We start from the raw sequence: 24563 nt of genomic DNA, 5'->3' as shown, positions 1-24563 counted from the left end.
GAGAGGTCCCAAAGGCAACCAGGGAGGGAGAGCTGGGGCAGGCAGGTTGAGACTCAGAAAAAGGGACAGAATGGCTTGAGGATCCTTGTCTGCAAGCACGTCGAGGAGGGGGGTGTCCGGATCCAGATGCCAGCAGCTTGGCCCTGGAGCGACCCTCCAAGGAGCGCGGGCGGGCAGGGAGAGGACTGAGAAGCTACCTATCAGTCGGCCCTACCGCGCCCTCGTTTGTACTTTGTTGACGGCCTGTGTCTGACCCGAACTTGAACTCCCGGAGGGCGCGGGCTAGGGAAGTTCCCGGGCCCCGCCGAGCACTTTGGCTTCGTGGGGAGGGGGTCTGGGGCTGTCAAATGACTATTTTGCGGTTCCAGATTGCCGAAGAAGCCCAGTAGTCGGTCCAGGCCACCGCTCGGCCTGCCGTTTCCCCCAGAGGCCTTGGGCAGCCCTGGGGGGCCCGGCCTGGCCCGCTCTGCAGCCCTCAGTCGCGGGGTCAGAGCCGGGGGCGCCCAGGGTGGTCCCGAGGGGCAGGGCGGGGCGCCGCCGGCGCGCAGAGGCTCGGCGGCCGCGATCCAGGGGCGGGGGCGGGTGATGCGGAAGTGCCAGGCGAGCGGGAGGCGCAGCTCCGGGAGAGCGCAGCTCGGCCCCGCCGCCCGGCCCCGCCGCCCGGCCCGTGCTCCCGGGCGCAGCCACGCGGGTGCATCGGAGACAGGTAGGTTTCGGCCGCCCGCGCTCCTCTCCGCGCCCTGCGGGCACCGGCCGGCGGCGGGCGGGGAACGGAGGTACGGCGGGCGCGCGGGAGGGGTCCGCGTCCGGCTCCTCCGGGCGCTCTAGCTCCCGCGGTGGCGGGGGGCAGAGGGGGCGCCCACGGCAGGGCGTGCCCCTCCGGTCTGGCGGCCTCCAAGGTGCTCTCTACGTCCGGATCAGCCTGGGGTGCCTCACACCCGCAGCCTTCGTCCCTCAGGCACCCGGGGAGCCCGGGGACCGGCGGAGGGGTCACCGCTGCCAGGAGCCCTAGGTCTACTCTGCTCTCCCTCCGTCTCGCCGCCGCAAGGATGGGGAGCGCCCGGGCGCCCGACAGCGGTCTAGCTTGGGTCGTAGAGGGGTGAGCCCCTATTCCCCCCTTTTGCACGCTTCGCATCTCTTCCCTGGGCACCTGCCAATGACAGGAATTCCGGCAGAGTGTGTGGGAAGATGGTGTCGGGCGGAGGCGCTGTCTTTTGACTAGTGGCCGAGAACAAGAGGCACTGACCCTCCTAGCAGAGAAGAATCACGGGGCGCACTTCTTGGACTAGTTTCCTTACAGACTTCCCTCGAACTTAAAAACAAAACGAGCCTAAAAGTAGAGGGAAAGTGAGATGACTGTGGCCGACGCGGGTAGAAGGTGCCCGCCACCGCGCGCAGTACTCTCTGGGCAGTCTCTGAGCAGGGGCAGGGGATGGGCGGCGGGCACGGCAGGGTGGGGGAAGAGACAGGGGGCGCCATCAGCCCGCGGAGCGTTCCAAGAGGCAGAAGCTGAGCCCGCGCCCCGGGGGTGGATCCGCGGGATTAGCCTGGGCTCCCCGCGCGCCCCAAACGGGGATGAGTGACCAGGACCTACCAGGACGCAGGCGGGGCCGATGGAGGAGAATAGAGGGGCAGCAAGGCCACAAGCATCGTCCCGCCCTCCCTGGAACTAGCCGGTGGGGGCGCTAAGGCTCCGTCAAGTGCAGGGAGGCACTGGGAAATCACCCTTTTTTGCCTAAAGGCCTTACTTTGGGGTTTCCCCCTGCACCCTGGCCTTCCCCTGAAGGAAGCCTAGAGAGGCAGCTGGGCCTCAGCTTGTCTCGGGATGTGGTCAACTCACCTGGAGGCGGTGGGATTTAGGGTCACGCCAGGCGCAGGGAACCCTTTGCCTTATCCCTGAACTTAGTGTGGGATTTACCGGGAGGCTGTGTGAATCAGACAGGTAGCAAGGGGTTTGCTGCTCCTCCCACTACCCGGCTGCAGAGCTCCTCCCCTAGGGGGTCCTTGGTCTCCGCAGGGTTCCGGGCTCCTCAGGTGGTTGGCTCCGGGGATTCCAGGGCCTTGGCGTGAATTGTGGGGCTTTCCTACCCCAGCAGAGGTTCCTGGGCTGCCCTTCTAGATGCTTCACTGTTACAGAATTCACCCATAAGGGCCTCCTCAGGTCCTCAGCAGCCCACACCTTTTCCTTATTTCCATGGAAACTGATGCAGGTTCTTCTGGCTTTCCCCACTCTCCGGGGCTCAAATCCTAGGTGTGGGGGCCGCAGAAATGTCACCCCAAGTCTCCAGAAGGCACACGTGTTCAGCTATCAGTGAGTCAGGGCAGACCCCCCGGTCAAGCCCGCCCTCTACTGAAAAATCAAGTCCTCCCACCGGCAGAGCACAGTGTGGATGGACTTTCTGAGAGCTGTGCTATAGCTCCTGAGGTGCCCGGGAAGTCTGGGCCACTATTTCTACCTGGAGGGAAAGTGGGACAGGGCCCAAATGCATTGAAATTCAGAACTCTTGGCATTAGGATAGTCTGAAGCAGATCTAAGCCCACCTCTAGGCAGGAGGAAGCCTCGCTGGGAAACACACTGAGCCTGGGCCTGGCGCACCTGAGGCAGATCTTTCTTTGGCCTGCTTGCCGGATACCCTCCCTTGGCCCTGGCTGCTTGTTATGGGAGCCCTTTCTCCATACTCCCCTCCTTAGAATACCCGAAGGGATTGTACATTACTGACGTGAATAATTTCAACATCTTTCTACTGAACAGCACTGCTGGGCCAGGCTAGGCGGCTGGGGAGGGAGTCACCCTAACTTCCTCCTTGCCCTGGGCAGAGAGAGGAGTAGGCCTGTCTGGTGTCCCGGCTCCATCACCCCTGGCGCAGCTGTGGGCCTGACCGAGTCGGGGGCTGGTCATCAGGGAAGCTTGCCTTCCCCTCTGGGTCACCAGAGCTTTCCTCTGTCCACTTCACATAGCCAGAATGGCAGCTCTTGGTGGCTATCACCGGTCATTCTAGGACCACGGCTTCTCGTCTGAGGATGCGGGTGGGAGCTACAAATACAAATGTGGTGGGTGAGGCCATCCCCACAGCTGTGAACCACACCAAATGTACAGTGACTGTCAGCAGGGGACTGGGGAATGGGCTACGGGGTGAAGGATTGAGAATTTGGTCTTGGGGACCCAAATGTGAATTTTTCCATGTAGCTTTCCCCCAGTTCACAGTGAGTCAGATTTCCGAGTTGTCTGTTCTGGCCACTTTCATTTCCCCTGGGGCTGGGTGGAGGCTGGTGTAGAAAGGGGAACTGAACCCTCAATCTTTTAAGACCTGGGGGCAGGGCTGGGGGCTCTCCTAAACTCCCTGTCCTAGCCCAGAGCTGGGCACTGCCCTGAGGAGAGGCCCGCAGATGGAGACTTCTTAGCAGCGTGGAGGTGGCGCTTAGCAACCACAGCCAAAAAGGTACTGGGCAGGGAAACCGAGGTCAGGGCTCCCAGCAGGCCTGGAATGATAGGGTCCAGGCCTGAGAGATCATCTTGGTCAATCTGCCACCTAAGGCAGGCCACCTGGAAGCCCACCTGGGCGTAGGTACCCCCCAGAAACCAGTGGCTCCCAGGCCGAGCCTATTGATTGCATAGCTTTAGCTGTTAAAATTTTTTTCAACCTGGGTCTAGTCTGCCTCAGTGGAGACTGTCCAGGTATTGACTCAAACCCTAGTCCTTTTGTCACATGGTGGTGCCACAAAGGATAGCTCTTGTCCCTACCCACTGATCCAGACGCCCTAGTTCCTTCAGCCATTCCTTCCCTGACAGGCCTGCCCCCCCTTGGACCCTCACCTGTGTCACAGCCCCAGCAGCCTTCCTCTTATGTCTGGTCTTAACCCCCGTCAGAGGAGAGAGCAGGGCTGGTCGGGGAGAAGTAGCTGGAGGACAGAAGCTTCCAACATCTGAGGTATATCAGTTGGCTGGTATTTCTTAAGTCCCACTTAAGGCTGCTGCCCTGGTGAGGCAGGAGGTAGACTGAGTGGGCTGATGGGATTTCTCTCAAGATGTCCAGGTGTGGGGAAGCTTCATCCTTGGAGGGAAACTGAGGAAGAAAGGAAGCTCTGAAGAGTGGGTGTGAAAACCCTTCCTCCATTCACATGCTGGGACTTGGTCTTTGGCCAAGTTTCCTAGAAGGGGGCATAGTGAGGGAGTTCTCCGGATAAGGAGAGGGAGGGCAGAAGGGGTGGGGAGAGGAGGGGAGCAGGGTGGGGCAGGAAGAAAGCTAAGCAAGGAAGTGGCATCGGCTGCAGATGGCCTTCGGTTTGACCCCACACGGAGCTCTGGAGCGCCTGTTGCACCGGTTTGCCCCATCTGAAGCAAGGGGACTGGCTTTTTGTCCCCGTGGTTCAGTCACTCACCGGCTGTGGGCTGCCTAGCCGTGGAGTGAGGCAGCAATGGGCCGCCCTGTGCCTTTGGGCCGCTGCAGCCTCACAGCAGCTGGGGAATTGATGCCCCACCTGGTAAAGCATGCCTGGGCGGGGCACGCATGCATCCCCTCTATCTGAACCCCACCCCCTCTCCCACCTCCCAAACACAAAGCAGATGCAGTGACCCTGTGACCAGAAAGCTGACAGTTGGAAAAGAGAGTTGGCCGTGAGCATCTGGGCAGACCAGAGAGGAAGAGGAAGCCAGCAAATCCCTGGCTTGGCCCCCTGCACATCTTCCTGCTGCAGGGAGTGGCCAGCTGCAGAGCTTCTGATGTCCCCCTCTGGCTTTCTGCTGCAGATCCCTTTGCCATGAACCAGCCGGCCCCCAGGCACCCCCCTCCACCCCGCCGTGTGCGACTCAAGCCCTGGCTGGTGGCCCAGGTGAACAGCTGCCAGTACCCAGGGCTTCAGTGGGTCAATGGGGAGAGGAAATTCTTCTACATCCCCTGGCGCCATGCCACACGGCACGGCCCCAGCCAGGACGGAGATAATACCATCTTCAAGGTAAGCCCAGGATGGGGGTACTCCTGGACTTCTGATGCACCCCCTCCCTAGAAGAGGACCTCCCCATACATCTTAAACTGACCGCTGTCCCAGCTGCCTTGCCGCAGGCGACCGCAGGCTTGGACTAAGGGGAGGCAGGCATAACCACCGTGTGCCTTTTTTTTTTCTAACGGAGACACGAGGTGCCCCTAAAGTGTGCTTTTTTTAAAAAATTTTTCTTTATGTTTATTTGTTTATGAGAGAGAGAGAGAGAGTGTGTGTGTGTGAGAGAGCAAGGGAGGAAGAGAGAGAGAGGGAGACAGAGTATCTGAAGCGGGTTCTATGCTGACAGCAGAGAGCCCGATACCGGGCTCAAACCCATGAACTGTGCAATCGTGACCTGAGCCTAAGTCGGACGCTTAACTGACTGAGCCACCCAGGCACCCCTGCAGTGTGCCTTTTTTTAACCTTGTGCCCAGAGCAAGCTGGGGACTGAAAGGTCCCCAGGAGACCTTCCTGTAACTCCTCCTCCTCCTCCCTTTTCTTGTCACTTTCTCATCACACGAGTATGTGTGCAGTGTGCGTGTTTGGAGTGCACATACTCTAAAAGACCACAGAATGCCCCCATAATCTTAACACGAGGAGGTAACAACTATGGAAATTTTTTGCTTGTATGTTCAGTTTTCTGCATATGTGTCTATAAAATTCAAAAATGGAATCAACCTGGAATATCCTGCACTTTTCACCATCCAACATCGGAACCAGCTTTCCTCTGCCCTAAATGCCACGTCACTTTCCGTGACCAGTGCGGGGCTTAGCAGTTTAGATATCCAAACCCAGTTTTTGGACACTTCACATCGCTTAGTGCTTAGTGTTTCAGTGTCGAAGACCCGTTGCCACGGATACCCTCTAAACTCTTACCCGTTGTACATCTTAAATGATTTTCTTTGGGATTAGTTCCTAGAGTTCAACATTGCTGCGTCGAAGAGAATCCTTATTTTTAAACATTTGGATAGGGTCTCCTTAGTCTTTGCAGGTTGATATTTACCCTTTGAATGTTCTTTTCAAATCTGTTTCTTATTTTTGACGAGGTAACACAATTCAAAATTTAAAAAGTGTAAAATGGTTTGCAGCAAAGTCTCCCTCCCACCCGTCTTCAGCCACCCATTCCTTCCCTGGAGGCAGTTAGTATTGTCAGTGTCTTGTTTATCCTTCCTGAGAGATTTTTGTGCATGTGTGCAGATATGTACCTATCTTTTCTCCTGCTTTTTACAAAATGATAGGTGTATACATACCCTCCTGTACCTCGTATTTCTTGAAGATTATGACATGTTAGGATATCAAAAGCCCCCCTCCTTTTTTTTTTCTTGCTGCCCACTATTCCATTCTAAGGATTGGCCATAATTTAACTAGTTCCCATTGAGGGACATTTATTTGGGGTCTTCCGCTTTTACAAAGAGTGCTGCAATGAATAAACCTTGTTTATGTGCAGAATTTTGTGCGGATGCTTCTGTACCCCTAGGATAAATTCCTGGAAGTCGAATTGCTACGTTAAAGGGAAGAAACCTTTGTAATCCTGGTATTAGCCAACTGACCCTCAAAAATAATACCAACGGCTAAAGTGTATGGAGCCCGTCCAAAGTGCAGGCACAGTTCTGAGAGCTTTGTGGGCCTTGGAGTCTCTGCTACCACCCTGTGAGGTGGGCACTGTGATGAGGACATCACAGCAAAAAGAGGCAAAGTGACATGCCCCTGGCACAAAGCTGGTGGGTGGCAGTTTCCAGATTCAAACCCGGTCCCACTCCAGATCCTATGTTCTCATCCACCATTCTCCTTAGAGATTTTACCTTATTTACCCTTGCAGGAGCAGTGGATAAGATGCCTTTCAAAGCACTTAGGTTTCCTTTAGTTTCTTGGAGCCCTAAGGGCTGGGAAGGCCTAGAGTCGTATCCCCTACCTTGCAGAGGGACACTCAGGTCAGGCTGTGTGTCCCTGAAGGTCTCACTGGCTCAGCAGTGACTCCCAGAGGCCAGGAGGGGCTGGGGCTTTGGCGAAGGTTGAGGTTCTCTGTGGTTGCCTTATCTTTTCTTCTTGCCCAGGCCTGGGCCAAGGAGACAGGAAAGTACACCGAAGGGGTGGACGAGGCAGACCCGGCCAAGTGGAAGGCCAACCTGCGCTGTGCCCTTAACAAGAGCCGTGACTTCCGCCTCATCTATGATGGACCCCGGGACATGCCACCTCAGCCCTACAAGATCTACGAGGTCTGCTCTAATGGCCACGCTCCTGCAGGTATCACGCCTGACCCCATGGGCCACCTAAGGAAACTGTGCGGGAAGGGGCAGGGCCCTGGGCCTGCGAGGTCATTACACCCCGGGCTTCCAGGAGTGGCCTGCGACGGACCATTTGTGAGGCCCGGGATGGCTTGGCACAGACCAGGCTTTGTGTCTATCTTGCTCACCTTGCCCTTGTTCTTGGCTCCAGTGAGTGTAGGTCTAGTGGCCTAAGGAGCTTAGTGCCATGGGGTCAGAGAGGTCCCTAGTGATTCCTGGTGGCTGTGTGGCCTTCCACCTTCCTGTTTGGGCAGCTCTCGGCAGGGAAGAAGCCACAGCAGGAGCTGCCCCATGGAGCCCCGATGGCCTTCTCCCATCTCCTCTTCCTCCACTGACTGCGTTTCTGTTTTTGTTTTCTCTCCCTGCTCTGCAGAGTCACAGCCCAGTGAGGATTACGCTTTTGGTGCAGGAGAGGAGGAGGAGGAGGAAGAGGAAGAGGTGAGCTCCGGGCCACTCTTGGCAGTGTCTGCGTGCACTGACATGGTGGGCCTTGTTACGGCCTTTCTGCTGTCCTGCTCTGCTTTAGGATTAAGTGGCCCCTTTCCTCCAGGGCCCTACTGCCCTTTCTGTAGCTCTTTTCTGGAGCTTCTTCTTGGGAGTTCTGATAGGAACACAGTCAGCACCCTGAATCTCCTTAGGGTTTTGTTGGCACAAAACATGACCAGATGTCATCTGACACACCCTCAGGAGTTGGGACTGAGTAGGTATTACTACCTGTAGAAGGCAGATGAGGAAACGGAGGCCCTGAGAGCTCACTGACCTGCCTGGGAGGGCAGAGCTGGGACTGGAGGCAGGGTCTGGCCTTGCTAAGCTGAACACTGGGGAATTGCCTTTAGTGGTGCTCATGTGTTATTTCTTTAGCATCAGATCAATTCATTAACCTGGCCTCCCTTCTCTCTCTCTGGCCTCTTCCCTTCTCCTTTGACTGTCTTCTCTTCAGCTCCAGAGGATGTTACCAAGCCTGAGCCTCACAGGTGGGGCTGGGAGGTGGTGTGGTTGGGGGCCTAGAGTAAGGAGAAGCTGCAGGTACCACAGGCACCTGGGAGGGGGCTGAAGGGAGGCCCAGAGCCAAGAGTAGGTGGGCCTAGGGGGCGGTTACCAGAAGTGGCATTAAAGCTGTTTGCCCCCACCCTCTGTAGAAGCAGTGCAACCTGGCCCCCCCATGGCACCCTATTCCTTACCCAAAGAGGATGTCAAGTGGCCACCCACTCTCCAGCCACCTGTGGTGCTGGGCCCTCCTGCACCAGACCCCACCAGCCTCCTGGGCCCCACCCCTGGCAACCCTGCTGGCTTTGGGGAGCTTCTCCCTGCGGTCCTGCCGAGCCTGCAGCCTGGGTCCCTGGCTGCCAGCCTGCCCCCCACAGGCGAACAACTCCTGCCCGACCTGCTGATCAGCCCCCACATGCTGCCTTGTAAGGACCCACAGGAGAGCTGGGGGGGGGGGGGTTTGCTGTGTCCAAAAACAGTGCTGGGGGGGGGGGCGAGTTTGGTTGGTTTGCAAGAAGGGTGGAGGATGAAGAGCAAAGATGCTCAAGCCAGTCCCTCCTTGGGTGGTGGGGGGGAGACAGAAGTGGGAGAGCTGACTAGATGGCCTGGCTGCTGGGCAGAGAGCAAGTCAGTGGGCTGCAGAACGAGGAGGCACAGGGCTCACAGACTGGGCGGGCCTGCCCTCTGCCCCACAGTGACTGACTTGGAGATCAAGTTCCAGTACCGGGGGCGGCCACCCCGTGCCCTCACCATCAGCAACCCACAGGGCTGCCGGCTCTTCTACAGCCAGCTGGAGGCCACCCAAGAGCAGGTAGAGCTCTTTGGCCCCGTGAGCCTGGAGCAAGTGCGCTTCCCCAGCCCTGAGGACATCCCCAGCGACAAGCAACGCTTCTACACAAACCAGTTGCTGGATGTCCTGGACCGCGGGCTTATACTCCAGCTGCAAGGCCAAGATCTGTATGCCATCCGCCTGTGCCAGTGCAAGGTGTTCTGGAGCGGGCCCTGTGCCTCAGCCCACGGCTCACAGCCCAACCCCATCCAGCGGGAGGTCAAAACCAAGCTCTTCAGCCTGGAGCATTTTCTCAATGGTGAGGGACCCACATTATGTTCCTCCTGGCTTCCTATCGTCCAGGAGCATGGTTCTAGACTCTAAGGGTCTTGATCTTGCTGCAGAGCTCATCCTGTTCCAGAAGGGCCAGACCAACACCCCGCCACCATTTGAGATCTTCTTCTGCTTTGGGGAGGAGTGGCCTGACCTCAAACCCCGAGAGAAGAAGCTCATCACTGTACAGGTATACCACCATCTCATCTCTCAAGCCCCCACTCTGCTTTGGCTTGAATACTGGGAAATCCTGGGGCTCAGCTCTTGCCCCAGGGTGGAGGCTCAGGGCTCTCTGAGCAGTGTGAACTTGGCGGCCAGTGATAATCAAGGCCCAGGGCTATCCACACGTAACTAGCCTTTGTATGAAGTAGAAATTGGTGGCCCTTCTTCCTGATGGATGCCTCAGGCACAACTAGATTGGACAGTCCCGCCAAGGTTCTCCTGTCCCTCTTTGCCTCCCAGGTGGTGCCTGTAGCAGCTCGGCTGTTGCTGGAGATGTTCTCAGGGGAGCTTTCTTGGTCAGCTGATAGTATCCGGCTACAGATCTCAAACCCAGACCTCAAAGACCACATGGTGGAACAATTCAAGGAGCTCCATCACATCTGGCAGTCCCAGCAGCGGTTGCAGCCTGTGGCCCAGGCCCCTCCTGTGGCAGGTCTTGGTGCTGGCCAGGGGGCCTGGCCCATGCACCCAGTTGGCATGCAACAATGAGACTGCGGATGGTGACTGGCACGGGCTTCCCAGGTGTCTGTGTGGATTCATGTGGAGGTGCAATGGCCCCAGTTGGCACCTCATTGGCTCGCAGGTCCTCTCTCTGGGTCTTCTGGAAGTGGATTTGTGCTAAGGAGAGGGAAGAGAGCTCTGTGTTCCAGGCTCTCCTCGCAGCATCTGAGGGAAGCTAGAAGCCACTTTTGCTTTCAGGGCTGTCTTCCTGGATGTGCCTCGCCTCTGCTCACTCTGGAGGAACTCAGCCATCAGCCCCGGTGAGCAGAGAACTCCCCCAACCCTAGGGGCCTAGCTGAGAGGGATCTGTCCCAGAGTGGCCCACCCTTGTGGTTGCCCCCCAATTCCTCAGGCAAAGACAGTCAAGTGCCGTGGGCCATGCTCTCTCAACAGGGCATGGGCCTGATCTGATTTGGGGGTTCCCTAGTTTGAGCCTCACACCCTCATATCTGAGACAGATATGCACATAGGTATTATACCAGATGCTTAAGGCTGGCAGCTACCTCCTTGAAAGAACATGGAATAGAAGTGGAATTTTATGTATTTTTCAATTAATAAATATTGAAAAGATCCAGTTGCTTCCATGCTGTTCTACCAGACCCGATTTCTGATATCAGCTGGCTCTATTTCCCCTAGCACCTGCCCTCCATCTCTGGGGCCATGACAGAGGGCGGGTCTGCCTTCTAGGTTGATGAGTCAGTAGGGCGCCAGGAGCACTGAACTGGCTGGCTTTGCTTTCCAGGAGGAAGCTAGCTGAAGTAAGGGTGTGGATTTTTAAATGTATGCAGCCTAAGATCCTGTCCAAGTCAAACTCTGAGTACAACCGATGTTATGCAGGAAGGTTTGTTTCATTGGTTTCAATATTAGTTAGAGCTCTGCAGTCAAGCTTATTAGCTTAAAACCCAATTACTTTAACATACTGAATGGTCCTATTTATATAAAACTAAAGAAAATGCAAACTGATCTACAGTGACAGCAGATCAGTGCCTACTTGAGCATGGGGTGGATGGTAAGAGGCATGAGGAAACTTTTGGGAGTAAAGGTATGTTCACTATCTTGTGTTAATGGTTTCATGGGTGTATCCTATGTCAAAGCTTCAATATGTGCAGCTTATTCTATGTCAAGTGTACTGCAATACAGGTTTCTTTTTTTCAAAGACCAAATATTGTACTCAGTAGGTTAGGAATTAATCCATCTACTTGGGTGGCCACAGGAGAAAGAATATACGTACCACAAATGTAGCATGAGCTTTAGGGTGAACTAGAAGAATAAAAGATGCAGAATGAGCCACTCCCCTGAAATACGAAGGGTCCATGGCACCAAGAGCAGGCACCTGCTGTTTAAACTCCATAGGCAGCTGTCTACCAGGTAATGGCTAAAACTGCTCACTCGTGTCGTCTAGCTGTGTCATTTCAGAGCTGTGAGGCAGTAAAAGGAAGGAAAAACAAACACTGATTAAATTTTAAAAATTTATTTCTTTTCTTTTTTTTTTTGTTTGTTTGTTTGTTTTGTTGCTGTTGATTTGTTCTTGAGATGGCTGTAACACCAGACAGAACAGTGCCCTCAAATCTAACACCTGTGCAGGGCTGCAACTCCTTTAAAACATTAAGATCAGCTTTGGGCTTCCCTCTCCCGCCTCACCCCCCAACAAAGTCAAATAATTTCCACATTTTTTAGTAAAATACAGTTAGCCCTGTAAACACTTTCCCTCATATTCCCACCCACCCTCCTTTTTCCCTCTCTCCTGTCTGTGGGTGAAAAATTAAAAAAAAAAAAAAAAATCTTAAAAAAACCTAAAACTTAGAATATACATTTATATCCCACTCACCCTAATTTTGGCTGATGACAACCCACTGTGGATTGGAAGTGGATTTAGAGATTGGATAGAGTCAGGGTTGGGATATACATGAATTTTGGCCCTCACAGGTCCTGGTATCACTGATGTGACCATGATATAAAACAAACAGGCTCCTCGTCTGAGCAACTCTAGAGGTGGGAAGAAATGCTGGGAGAGTGCGATAAATTTCTACTCGTTTTCGTTAAAAGAGGAGGGGGAAAGGGCAAGAAGGGAGGGTGGGAGAGAAAGAGAGGAAAAAACAATAGAAAACCTTAAGAGAGGATCCTGACCCTTTTCTTCCAATTGCAGCGATTTCATCTGAATTCCCATTTTCTCTAAGTAAATGGTTTCTGCTTCATAAAAATTTGTACTTTTATTTTATTGTATGTGCACATGCATGTTAGCATGTGTGTGTAGGTACGTGTGTGTATGTGTGCATGTCACTGCTGCCAAGTGAACGTTTCAGTTCTGGTTTCAGTTTAGTTTTCCTTTTTTTTGTTTCCTTTTTTATTTCTTTAAAATTACTTTTCCTTTTGAAACAAGTTCACCAGGAAACCAGCTCCCCTCCCACCACACCGGACAGGCCACAGCCATCTTTTTTTAAACCGCGCTGATTTTCCCTCACACCCCCAAACAGGAACTCCTCAGGATGGCCTCTGAAGGCTGGAGTCTCTCCCTGTCTGGCGGGACGCCCTGGTGGCGGTGAAGGCCCCTCTGCCACAATGGAGGTTTCTGATTGTGGGACACAGTCTGGTTTTTGTTTTCTTCCTGTCTTCTAATTAAAAAAGACATTCCTGACAAAAGAGAGGAAACAGTCAATAATTGTGGTCCAGGACATAGTAAGCTTCTTATAAAGTCAAGGCAGACGTTTCTCTACTTGCTCAGGTACCTCATTCTACCCTCTGCAACAAGGACTCAGTTTAAAAAAAAAAAAAAAAAAGAAGAAGTTGGATTTTTTACTGGTGATTTCAAGACAGCTTCTGCTTTAACGATACAGTCTGCAGCCCTTTTCTGATTCTGAGTGTGCTGTGGAAACTAGGGAACGTATGTTGGGGGTAGAGCGAACCAACAGGTCCAGGCTGCCCACCCCAAACCAACCACAAAATATCGATTTCAGTCTGTTTATATACTGGGGTTTCATGCAAGAGTTTAGCCTGAAGGAAGACTCTGCCTGCTCACAAAATTTTAAAAACCACTGATTTAGTCTGTATGAAAAGGTACTCTGTAAAAGTATTAAGTACCATGGTTAAAAGTGAGGACTCTGGCACCACAATGTCCACACCTGAATCGTAGCTCTATAAATTACTGTGACAATCACGCAAATCATTTAACATTTGGAACCTCTATTCCCCTGTAAAACGGGAATAAAAACGGTCACTAACTCACAGAACCGCCTGAGGATTATCTTATAAAGCACTGGAGACAGTATCTGACACACAGTAAAGGCACCATAAACGTTAGCTATCAACATTCATAGCTGTCCACTAAGAAGCCTGAGTGTATCAATGTTAGCTATTCCTGACACTGCAAAACTTGAAGATCCCAAATGATATCACTACTTATTAAAGAACCAAAGTTTAGAAATAATTTCTGGTGTGGTTAGGCACTGCTGAAGAGTCCCTTAATCTACTGGTGCATTTAATAACAGAAACCGCCAGGGAGGTGCTGCACATTCATTGAGAATTGCCTCCTGGGAGAATAAATTCTGCCTAAGACATCAAAGGTGGGGCTTAAGAGGAGAGCTGCCTTTCTTCTCTCAGTGAAGAAACTGGCACCCAAATCCCACTACCCAGTCCTTTCTGTCCTCAGTTAAGCTTCTTGCTTTACCTCAGAACAAGTGTTAGGAAGCACATGGAGAAAAACTGATGATCAAGAGCTAGACAAAGAGGCTTTCCTACACCTTCCCTATACCTCTGGCCTTGGTCATTTCAGCATTCGGACGATGAAAGTGATAAAAAACCTGGCATTTCAACATCTAGACTATAAAAGTGGTAAGAATAAGTATCTTTGCTCATTGATCTAGAAGGTCAATTTTAGGGAAATGGTGTCATGTAATCACAGTCAACTTTAGGTCAGCACTGTTTTCACCAAGGTAGCCAGGTTAAAAAATACTTATTCGTTTAATATACACATTTACCACCTTAAAATGTCTGTAAGAAGATTACAGGAAGATTTTTATTTATTTATTTTTTTTAGCTCTTCTATAATAACTTTCCTGTGGGGGTGAAGACGGCATGCAAAAGAAGCTGACAATACTGGCTGCCTTAGCCCAAGAAAATCAGGGCCCTGCATTTCCTAGCTGTTCAGCAGTGTTAAACTGTGAAGTCCCTCCCTGACCAGCTATAGTAATAAGTCCCATGATGGGCATTAAAACCTACGTCATCCCCAAGCATTCCTGACAGCCAGGGAAAAAGCTGAGACACTCACCTGGGTGACAGGCACAGTGCAGGAGTGTGAGCTATCGAAACAACCTGGTGAAGTCTCGCAAGGCCCAGCAAACTTGTTTACATTCCTCAGCACTGGAAAAGAAAAGGCAGGATGGTTTCCTGACTCAGGAGAAAGATACAATATGCTGAAAAACAACCGCAACACTGAAGTACACAGAGAAGGATCTCAGCTCTGCTTGGAGCTCTCTCTACTGTCTCTTGACTGCTTCTGATCTTTCTGTAACTCAAAGGCAAATACTAACTACTGCATATGATAATAATTATATGCTGTATGGTTTCCAAAGAGTATATGGAGAAAAACTGCCAAGGTTTGAATCTTGGGTCCACCACTCTTGGGCGAGTTACCAAGCTGCTTCAGTTGCCGCATCTATTACTGACCTCATAATGTCTGGAGGATTAAATCAGTTCAACACTTGGTTGAAGTCCCTGACATAAACACAAGAAAGCCAGAACTCCCAAGTGAAAAAGCAAGCATATCCACCCCAGGCTGATAATTTTAACTCTACAAGCTGAACTAAAAGACCCTGGTTTCCTCGTTCTCTTCCAAAGGCAGATTTTGTTTACAAAGCCCAGTCCAGCAACTAAGTCTCTATCAGTCATTGATTTTCTAGTTGAACAGGCTGCTCAGGGTTTCCTCCTGTGGGAGGAGAAGGGAGAGGAGATAGGAAAGGCTTAAGCCATGTAGAAAGGGAGAAGGAGGAAGCAGGACTTGGTCCTTAGGCAAGCAGTGAGATGGGGTTTGAATAGCCCAATATTCATCTGACCCTGTTTTTTCAAAAGGCCTCTTTTGTCCAAAACGGTCACCAAGAAATCAGTTGACGCTTGCTTCATTCTTTTGTTGTCAGTCTGCATAACCAGTGTTGGTAACTAAACATAAAGCTAAGCTAAAAACAGTGGAAAAGGAAGTACTTCCTAATATGCTCATCCTTCTGCAACCTTCTCTTTGGCTCAGAAAAACTTAGGAACCACAGACTCCCACCTAGGGTTCATCTTCAGAAGAAAAGTGCTCTCTCCTTCTCTTAACAGTTAAACACCCGGGAAGGAATTGCTAACATAATGACTCCACAGAGAAGAAGGTGGAATAAGAACTATCCCCTTAGTGCCTACATGTGGATTTCCCCACCTATTATAAGGTCTGAAATATCATTATGAACCTTGATTTAGACTCCAGGATTCGATTCAACAGAATATTCTAGAAACTTTCTTCCAGTCTCTCTTCATCTTAACAATGTAATGAAAATGATGAAGTCTTCTGGGTTTATTGAAATTCTGCCATTTGTGAATTTAACGTGTTTCAATACAACCATTACCTTCCTCAGTCTATTTCCAAATCAATACTGACTACAAAGGAGGTAGTTGGGGCGGCGAGCACATATCACTCACGCTTCCACTGTCACAAAGGAAGAAGATGTGTAACCCAAAAGAAGCCACTGTGAGGCATGCTATTGTAACGAACTATGGTAACAGGAAACAGTTAAACTGTGGGACAGCAATGGGGACTTAAGATTCTTTTGCTATCCTAAAGCCTTATGTGTTTTAAATTCGACCCTTCTCAAACAGACAGCTTGGTTTAATCTGGAAGAGCACGATAACTCCACTCCTTGCCTCTCTTGTGACACAGGAGAAAAAGTGCCGAAACCAAAATGCAAGTACAGAGATCTGTGGTGAGCCAGGGTGAAGGAGGGGTAAGGCCAGCATCTCGAACCAGCTCAGCTCCACTCCTAGTCCTGTGGGCAAGTGCTCTGGTGTCCGGAGCTGCAGCCAAATGTTTAATGTGTCCTTCCTTGGTGATTAAGCCCAAAGAAATGAATTTTTTTAAAAAAGAAAAACGTAAAAGCTACAAGTATTTTGTTTTCTGCCTCGAACCTTCTGGCAATTATTTTCCATTTCATTCATTTAAAATGGCCACTATTTTTCCAGGTTCTATTTTCTGGCTTCCAGTCCCACAATTCCAATCCTTTCACCATACTTCTGAATACTTTTATGGTGACCATTCCTCAAGCCCCATAATCCTAGTAGCGGTTTGTTGAGACATGCAACCCTTTTCACCCAATGTTCTGGTGCATAACGGAGAGTAAACAGGCTCTAACAACTTGAGCAAGAAGACAGCCCCATACTGGCCTCTAACTCTAGTGTCCATGCTTCCTTTATTCAACATCTTCTGACCTCGAGATCATCATGCAAGTGATAAGAGTCCGAGAATAAACACCAACATAGAAAAATGGGAAATGATGGCAGGATTTCTTCTAGTCATAATTAGTGGTGCTTGGAGACCAAGAATGATTATTGCAGAATGAAAAGCCCCAGCAGAAGCTGACCAACTAAAGATGTTAGGGAATTAATTAATTACCAGTACTATGTGAAAAACAGGCTTGGACTTGCTGAAATGAAACTGAACCAGTTTACCTTCCCTGCTAGAATGGCAAACAAAGCAACATGTTGAGGCAGGAGTTACAGGACCTCAACTTCAAAAGGGAGACTGAGTCATGCATGGAACAGAAGGTTCAAGGGCAACGTGCATACTAGAGAAAGAGAATTACTATGAGGAGGTGAGCAATCTCAAACCTTTTCTCTAGCACCTTAACATTACATCTTCTGTTCATTTCCCACCACTGTCACAGCCTACTATAGGAGGAGCTGCAAAACTTGTTCAGCGATGAGAGATCAAGTAGGCCAAGTTGGTACTGCATCTTCGTTTCCCCATATCACAGGGCAAAGATCACAGATGTTTTTGTTTGTAACATTGCATTGTTTGGGTTCCTTTTCTGTGCCCCTCAGTTCTCCTTTAATTAGGGAATTCCATGACTTTTCTTTCTCTATCATTCTATTTGTCACAGATTAGCCCAGATAAGGGAATACAGGTTTGGTGGAGACTTATTTTAGAATGTGTGGGTGGTTGCCTTAGAGCTGTCAGGAGACATGCTCCGGCTAGATTTGTAAGTGCATACTGACATTCCAGCAGGTTCTTTTCCATGGAGAAAGTTAACATTCACTGATCACCTACTACGTGACAAATCTTCAGATTTCCATGTGGTATCTCATAATAACCCTTGTGAATAAGATAGGTATTACTAACCCTATTTTGCAGATGAATAAGCTGAAGTTCAGTGACAACATTCAAGCCAATAGCCTTGACTGTAAGCCTAGTCCTTTGAGGGTTCTCTCCCCAGACTCCCATTTGCTTTATGGAAATTAGAGCCAGTCTGATCCTGCTCTTCTACTGACCAATACTAGATGGAATACAGCAAAAAATAGCAGAAAGAAGCCACACTCTTTCTCCTGAGACAGCTTGTAGGTGGAATTCTACTTCTACTGTGAAGACTCATAGTGAAAAGAACATAATTTTGTGAAGTTATCCCAGTCAATACACACCTATCTAGAAGAGGGGAAATTCCCTTCTTCTGCCAAAATGTGGCATGAAGGTAGTCACATGCTATGTTTCAGTCATGCATGTCACTTGATCTGTGGCTAAAAGTCAGTTACTTTGGGGACATGACGTTAAGACACTTAGTAAGCTACAAAATAACATCACTCATAGGTTTTGGATTTTAACAAATTAACACAATAACTGGAGAAACTCCGGGAGATGAGAAAGTAAACCATTTTGCAAAGTAAGATTAAGAAATCAAGTCTCAGAAAAGAAAAGTAACCCTTGTACCATCGCCTAACCTTTATTTTCTTCCCCCTTTAAAAACTAGGTCTGGTGTTATTTATAAAAGTATACCACATGCTCCTGAAAAAAAGTTGAGAAAGTTACGAAATAAAAAGTGAAAAGTCTTCCCTCCTCTCCGATCCTGGTCCTAGCTGTGTATCTTTCCAGAAATTTACTATGTGTATGTATAATACATACAATAAAACGGCTTTTAAGTGCAAGTTGAGGGGCACCTGAGTGGCTCAGTCGGTTAAGCATCCAACTTTGGCTCAGGACATGATCTCACGGTTCTTGGGTTTGTGCTAACAGCTCAGAGCCTGGAGTCTGCTTCAGATTCTGTGTTCCCCCCCCCATCCCCTGCCTCGACCTCTTCCTGATTCGAAAATAAACAAACATTAAAACAATAACAACAACAACAACAAATAAAAGTCTTTAGGGGCATCTGGCTGGCTCAGTTGGTGGAGCATGTGACTCTTGATCTTGGGGTTGTGAGTTTGAGCCCTACACTGAGTGTAGAGATTACTTGAAAATACATACATACCATACATGAAAATTAAATTAAAAAAAATAAAGTACAAGTTTGTTCATTTATAGAAGCATCAAAAAGACTATAATACTTAAACTATAAAATGTTACTGAAAGAAATTAAAGACACCAATAAATGTAAAGACATCTCATGTTCATGGACTGGAAGACTTAAATTGCTAAGATGTCAATACTACTCCAAGCAATCTATAGATCTGATGCAATCCCTATCAAAACTTCTAATGACATTTTTTTGTGAAAATAAAATAATCTACCCTAAAATTCACATGGAATCTCAAAAGACCCTGAATAGCCAAGATAATCTTGGACAAAGAACAAAGTTGGAGGTCTTACACTTCCCAATTTCAAAATTATTAGAAAGCCATAGTAATCAAAACAGTATGGTACTGACATAAAGACAAAGAGATCAATGGAATAGAGGAGAGGGCCCAAAATAAATCCCTTGCATATATGCTCAAATGATTTTCTTTCTTTTTTTTAAAAAAATTTTTAATGTTTATTTTTGAGAGCGAGCAAGCACAAGCGGGGGAGGGGCAGAAAAGAGAGGGAGACACAGAAAGAATCTAAAGCAGGCTCCAGCCTCTGAGCTGTGAGCTCATGACCTGAGCTGAAGTCAGACGCTTAACTGACTGAGCCACCAGGCGCCCCTCAAATGATTTTCTTTTTTTTTTTTTTTTTTAATTTTTTTTTTTTTCAACGTTTATTTATTTTTGGGACAGAGAGAGACAGAGCATGAATGGGGGAGGGGCAGAGAGAGAGGGAGACAGAGAATCGGAAACAGGCTCCAGGTTCTGAGCCATCAGCCCAGAGCCTGACGCGGGGCTCGAACTCACGGACCGCGAGATCGTGACCTGGCTGAAGTCGGACGCTTAACCGACTGCGCCACCCAGGCGCCCCTCAAATGATTTTCAATAAGGGTACCAAAGACCATCCAGTGAGGAAAAGGACAGTGTTGAGAATTCTTCTCAATCCAAAAGAACTGAAAGCAGGATCTTGAAGAGATATTTGTACACTTATGTTCATAGCAGCATTACTTACAATAGCCAAGAGGTAGAAGCAGTCCTAATGTCCATCAACAGATGAGTGAATAAATAAAATGTAGTATATACATAAAATGGAATGTTTTTCAGCCTTAAAAAGGAAGGAAATTCTGACAAATGCTACAACACGGATGAACCTTGAGAACATTATGCTATGTGAGTCACAAAAGGACAAATACCATATGATTTCACTTGTATGAAATATCTAGAGTAGTCAAATCATAGAAACATAAAGTAGAATAATGGTTGCTGGGGACTAGGGGACAGGAAGAGAGGGGGCTGTTTAATGGTTATAGTTTCAGCCTTATAAGATGAAAAAAAATTCTGGAATTGCACAACAATGTGAATGTATGTAACACTATGAACAGCACACTTAAGAATGGTTGAATGGTTGAAACGGTAAATTCTATGGTATTTTATGACAATTAAAATTTTTTTAAATTGTCGTACAAGTTGGGTTATATGATACTGTTATTTTTTTCCCTGTATCATACACTTTGTATATCATCACATGCATATTCTTGCATCTTTTTTTAGTGCCAATTTAGTTACATTCTATTAATTATTCTCTCTTGATGGGCAATTAGAATATTTCCAGTGTTTTCACTATCACCAAACCTTACTGTAACACACATTATCAGACCTATAAATCATTCCACCACTGTGTGAATATAAGTCAATACCTAAAGGAGTGTCTGGGTGGCTCAGTTTGTTAAGCAATCTCACTCTTGATTTTAGCTCAGGTCATGAGCTCACGGTTCGTGAGATGGAGCCCCACGTCAGGCTCTGTGCTGACAGTGCGGAGCCTGCTTGGGATTCTCTCTCAGCCCCTCCCCGGCTCACGTACATGTGCACGCTCCCTATCTCAAAATATTAGAATTTCAGTATCTTTAGGCGTGGTGAAAATTTTCCAACTCACTGCAGCTTACATCATCTATGTTTCACAACTAATGCTTCACCTATTCACATCTGCATTCCTGACACCTGAATATGGATGAGAACAGAGAAGGACTTCAGAAAGATAAAGACAGATCTTATGAAGGGCAGTGGGCTGCTCAATGCACTTTTCTTTTGGAAGAAATAATGCTTCCACTTACCCATTAAGATCTGATACCAGTTAATACATTTGTACAGTAAAACTGATGCACACCTATACAGCATGATGATATTTCCCCCCCAGACTGGTTTCTTTCTAATGCCAATTTGTGCAATTCAATGTAAACAGACAGTAAATTGTGAGTTTACAAAGGCACACAAGAAATATACTCTTAGGTAAATTTGGTATAAGAAACAAAGATGTATTTTTTCCTGCACACCTCAGCTTCTGTTTATATTCCTTAAAAAGACAAAAAAATAAACCCCAAAACCCCACATCACTCACCTAGTGACTTGTTTGTGGAAATCTGTAAGTTGTTTGTGTGTCACTGTGACGGCTCCCACGGTTGTCTCCTTTGGCAAACCTTTCAAGGAATTCTCTAACCATCGACAAAAAGTCTGTGCAGAGAAGAGGGTAAGAGTTATAAGAGGAGACAGGACTTACTCAACTGGACCCTACAAGTAATAACAAAGACTCACAGGTTTTTCTTAGCAGCATTAGTTCTTCCAGACTTGGAAGCAAGTAAAGGAATTAACAAAGCAGTACTATCTTTAGGCCTTTCAACCCTCTGGGGTTTGGAACAGTCTGCAAAGGAAGGCAAACCTAGACTTCCATTCAAAGAAGTAGTAGCAGGCATCATTTCAGAAAGAGCCCTTCTACTTTGGAAGTGAAGTCTTTTCTGATGATGCTACTGTTCTATTCCTATCATTAAACTTCTGCCAGAAGTTTAATGGTAAACTTTTTAATTTCAAAAAAATTAAACAGCTGCCAGAAAACTCTTTGGTGAAAAGGTCAAAGGCAAAAGTTCAGTACCACAAAAAGCAAGGGCAAAAAGTACAGTAAGTAAACATGTCAAAATTATATATACATAATATAATATGAATCCAGAACCCTAAGGATTTTAAGGTCATCTCTTAGGAGAATAGTCATTTCCAGTCACTTCTTTATGATACCTACCTGTACTCTGAGTCAGAAAATTTTGTTGCTCACTCTGGTTGCTATTTAAAAGAATATTATTTACTATCTGAGCATAACCTGATAGTAACCTGTCTGCCCCTATTCCCCTTACTTCCTTCCTCTTCAAACTAATAATCAAAATTCTGGAGACTTCCTCTGGGTTCTTATTTTCAATGAACTGTTTTTCTTTGAGTCCACTCTAATTTTTCATGCCTTTCTTAAATAGGATGTATACTTTGGTCAGTTTTTAGCAGTAAGATAACCTTTTTTATAACTGAACTTTTACATTATATATTCCCCCAATATGTTGACTTATAACAAACCAGAGCAAAAGTAAATATTCCATTATAAATGCTTAAGAAGTATCGCTCTCCAAATGCTGCCCCCAAGAAAGACAACACTCTACTAAAGATAAAAACACATGGGGAAAAGAGATACAGGAAGAACGCTTAATTGATAGTTTTGGCATCCAAAAATAGCCTGTGAGTTAACTACAGTACACCCCCAAACGAGAACAATAAGAAACAGAGCACCTGGGTCCATTAAGCATCCGATTTTGGCTCAGGTCATGATCTTGAAGTTCGTGAGTTCGAGCTCCACGTCAGGCTCTGTGCTGACAGCTCAGAGCCTGGAGCCTGCTTCAAATTCTGTCTCCCCTCCACCCCCCTCTGCCCCTCCCCAGCTTGCACTCTCTCTCTCACTCAAAAATAAACAAACATTAAAAAAAAAGAACAGTAAGAAACTAAACTAAAAAGCAAAAACTAGCTAGCACACAATGGGTTTCAGCATCATCTGAAAAATTTGGTTGGAAACAACGAATAAATTTGCCAGATGGGTATCCAACAAAGAAAAGGAAGAACAGAGGTAAGAGTTTAAATAGTTTATTCAAGTCACACAGCAAAGATGATATGCCATCTTCTACTGAAGAATGTGTGTGAATTTTGGAAATGGTATGACTATGAAAGTGCTCAAGAATGCAAATTTTTGGGTGCTTAGGTGGCTCAGTCAGTTGAGCGTCTGACTTGATATTGGTTCAGGTGGTAATCTTGCAGCTGTGAGATGGAACTCCATGCTGGGCTCTGCTGAGCATGCGGCCTGCTTGAAACTCTTTCCCCTCCCCACCACTCGTTCTCTCTCTCTCAAAAATAAATAAACTTAAAAAGAAAAAGAATGTAAATTTTCTTTGGGTTTACATCATTAGAATTTTAATCAGCTGTTGGGGTACAGACAACCCAAATTTATGTAAGAGTTCCTTTACAAAAACTCCGTTTCAGGTTGATATTTATATAAAACAATCACTTTAAATTTCTTGACACACATTCTGTGGGTATCTATACAGTAAACTCTTAAGAGCCTATGGCTATCTGGTTTTTGTTCCTGCTTAACCTTGCTGTTCTAATTTTCTGCTTCTGTTAGCACTTAACCACATGTTTAGAAATCAAGAATGTTTTTATAAAGTTAAATTGACAAAACAAGTTTTGTTAGTTGGGAACCAAGTATATTTGTAAAAAAGTGAAAAGAGCATGCAAATTTTTTTTCTCATGTCAATGACTTCTGGAATTAAACTTGTTGGTCTTGAGGGGCCCACTGAGTACTTTCTTTAGAAAAATACAAAAATATTGCTGTATAAGATTGAAACAGAACATACTGAACAACCAGCAACAGGAACTGTAGACACTATTTTATTCCTGAAGCAAGTTCCCATGGAAGAACTGCAGAGGTATCTGATGGAACCAAAGTCACATAGAAGTCTCAGAGTTTGATATATAGGAATTAAAGTTCAAGTGGCTATTTCTGAAGTATAAATATAAAGAAAATGTTAAAAATTTATTAAGCATCTGCCCTATATATGACTGTCTTTTGTTTGATTGAGCCAAAGATCAAGTAAAGCAAATGCTAAGGCAATATACATTAATCACTGAACTTTGGAGATGAACACATAAATTGAAGGCAGAACTTTCAGCTCAGTGATAGAGATTTTTTTAAGTTAAAATAATGTTTTTAGTGTTTACTTTTGAAAGAGAGAATGCGAGTGGGGGAGGGGCAGAGAGAGGGAGGGAGACACAGAATCTGAAGCAGGTTCCAGGCTCTGAGCTGTCAGCACAGAGCCCAATGTGGGGGCTCAAACTCATGAATTGCAACATCATGACCTGAGCCGAAGTTGGACCATTAACCAACTGAGCCACCCAGGCGCCCTTCAATGACATGAGATTCTAACAATAAAAGTATACTTTGTTTTGTGAAATTGCTGAAATTGAGGCTAACAACTGCCATCAATGATACAAAGCAGGAGACAACGTTGAGATGTACACAGACTTAAAGGTTACAATAAACTTGTATATCTGGAATTTTCTGTGGTTCTGGAAGACAGCTAGCTCACTTTAACTAGAACCAACTATGCACTTTTCTGAACTGCTTTTATATTAATATTAAAGATTACACATTCTAGTGTACAGGCTATATATATACTTTACCACTATGCTCAAAACTTTCATGCAGTACACATAACCCCGATTTATGATCATGTGGCCCATACTGAAATTACTTGGACATTACTGGATAGCCTAAAAAAACGTTCCATGCTCAGGTGATAAATGAGCTGGTGCAAGAACTGAAACAAGATGCAAATTAATCCAAAGAAGAAACAAATCCAAGTGTACATTGTGAGCTAATTTTATATTTCTATATCCCCAAAAGCTTTGGCTAGATTTACCAAGGAAACTCATACAGTGCTATCTAAGGAGCTTGAAGTGAATTAACACTTCTCGAATAACCTATAACACTGTATAACTGATATATGGGCATCTCACAAGTGAACAAATTTCTCAGTGGTCAGCCACATAGCTGAATTCAAAGCTTAGTATTCACTTCAGGGAATATAAACCCTATGATAGTGACACAAACATACTTTCAA

At 47.3% G+C, this 24563-nt stretch overlaps 2 protein-coding genes across 3 annotated transcripts in view; one reads left to right on the top strand and one right to left on the bottom strand.

Moving 5' to 3' along the window:
* Nucleotides 1–383: 383 nt before the first annotated feature.
* On the top strand, nt 384–10648 carry IRF5 (interferon regulatory factor 5). 2 transcript variants are annotated; one of them, XM_086690598.1, is made up of 9 exons: nt 384–706; nt 4748–4953; nt 7032–7221; nt 7636–7700; nt 8203–8236; nt 8402–8674; nt 8945–9337; nt 9423–9541; nt 9814–10648. In XM_086690598.1, exons 1-9 carry the CDS (start codon nt 586–588, stop codon nt 10060–10062), a joined length of 1650 nt encoding a protein of 549 aa, XP_086546724.1. In that variant the 5' UTR covers nt 384–585; the 3' UTR covers nt 10063–10648. The 2 variants fall into 2 exon arrangements, with proteins under 2 accessions (XP_086546724.1, XP_086546732.1); XM_086690606.1 differs by lacking the exon at nt 384–706 and adding an exon at nt 735–3440.
* An 881-nt stretch (nt 10649–11529) lies between these two features.
* Nucleotides 11530–24563, bottom strand: part of TNPO3 (transportin 3) — a 79424-nt gene continuing 66390 nt past the window's right edge. Inside the window, 4 exon segments of the mRNA XM_025929606.2 lie at nt 11530–12705; nt 14339–14387; nt 14390–14430; nt 20978–21090. Coding sequence (XP_025785391.2) covers nt 12687–12705; nt 14339–14387; nt 14390–14430; nt 20978–21090 — 222 coding nt within the window. The 3' untranslated portion in view covers nt 11530–12686.

Source organism: Puma concolor, chromosome A2, assembly GCF_028749965.1.
Source record: "Puma concolor isolate L17-30 chromosome A2, mPumCon1.1.hap2, whole genome shotgun sequence".
Classification (NCBI taxonomy): domain Eukaryota; kingdom Metazoa; phylum Chordata; class Mammalia; order Carnivora; family Felidae; genus Puma; species Puma concolor.
This window is presented reverse-complemented; position numbering and strand designations above follow the sequence as displayed.

Excerpts from the sequence above, each read along its gene's own strand:
- IRF5 (XM_086690598.1), top strand. The coding sequence starts at position 586 with ATGCGGAAGTGCCAGGCGAGCGGGAGGCGCAGCTCCGGGAGAGCGCAG. Across the intron at positions 4,954-7,031 it reads GAGATAATACCATCTTCAAG|GCCTGGGCCAAGGAGACAGG; the intron begins GTAAGCCCAGGA and ends CTTCTTGCCCAG. Across the intron at positions 7,701-8,202 it reads AGGAGGAGGAAGAGGAAGAG|CTCCAGAGGATGTTACCAAG; the intron begins GTGAGCTCCGGG and ends TCTTCTCTTCAG.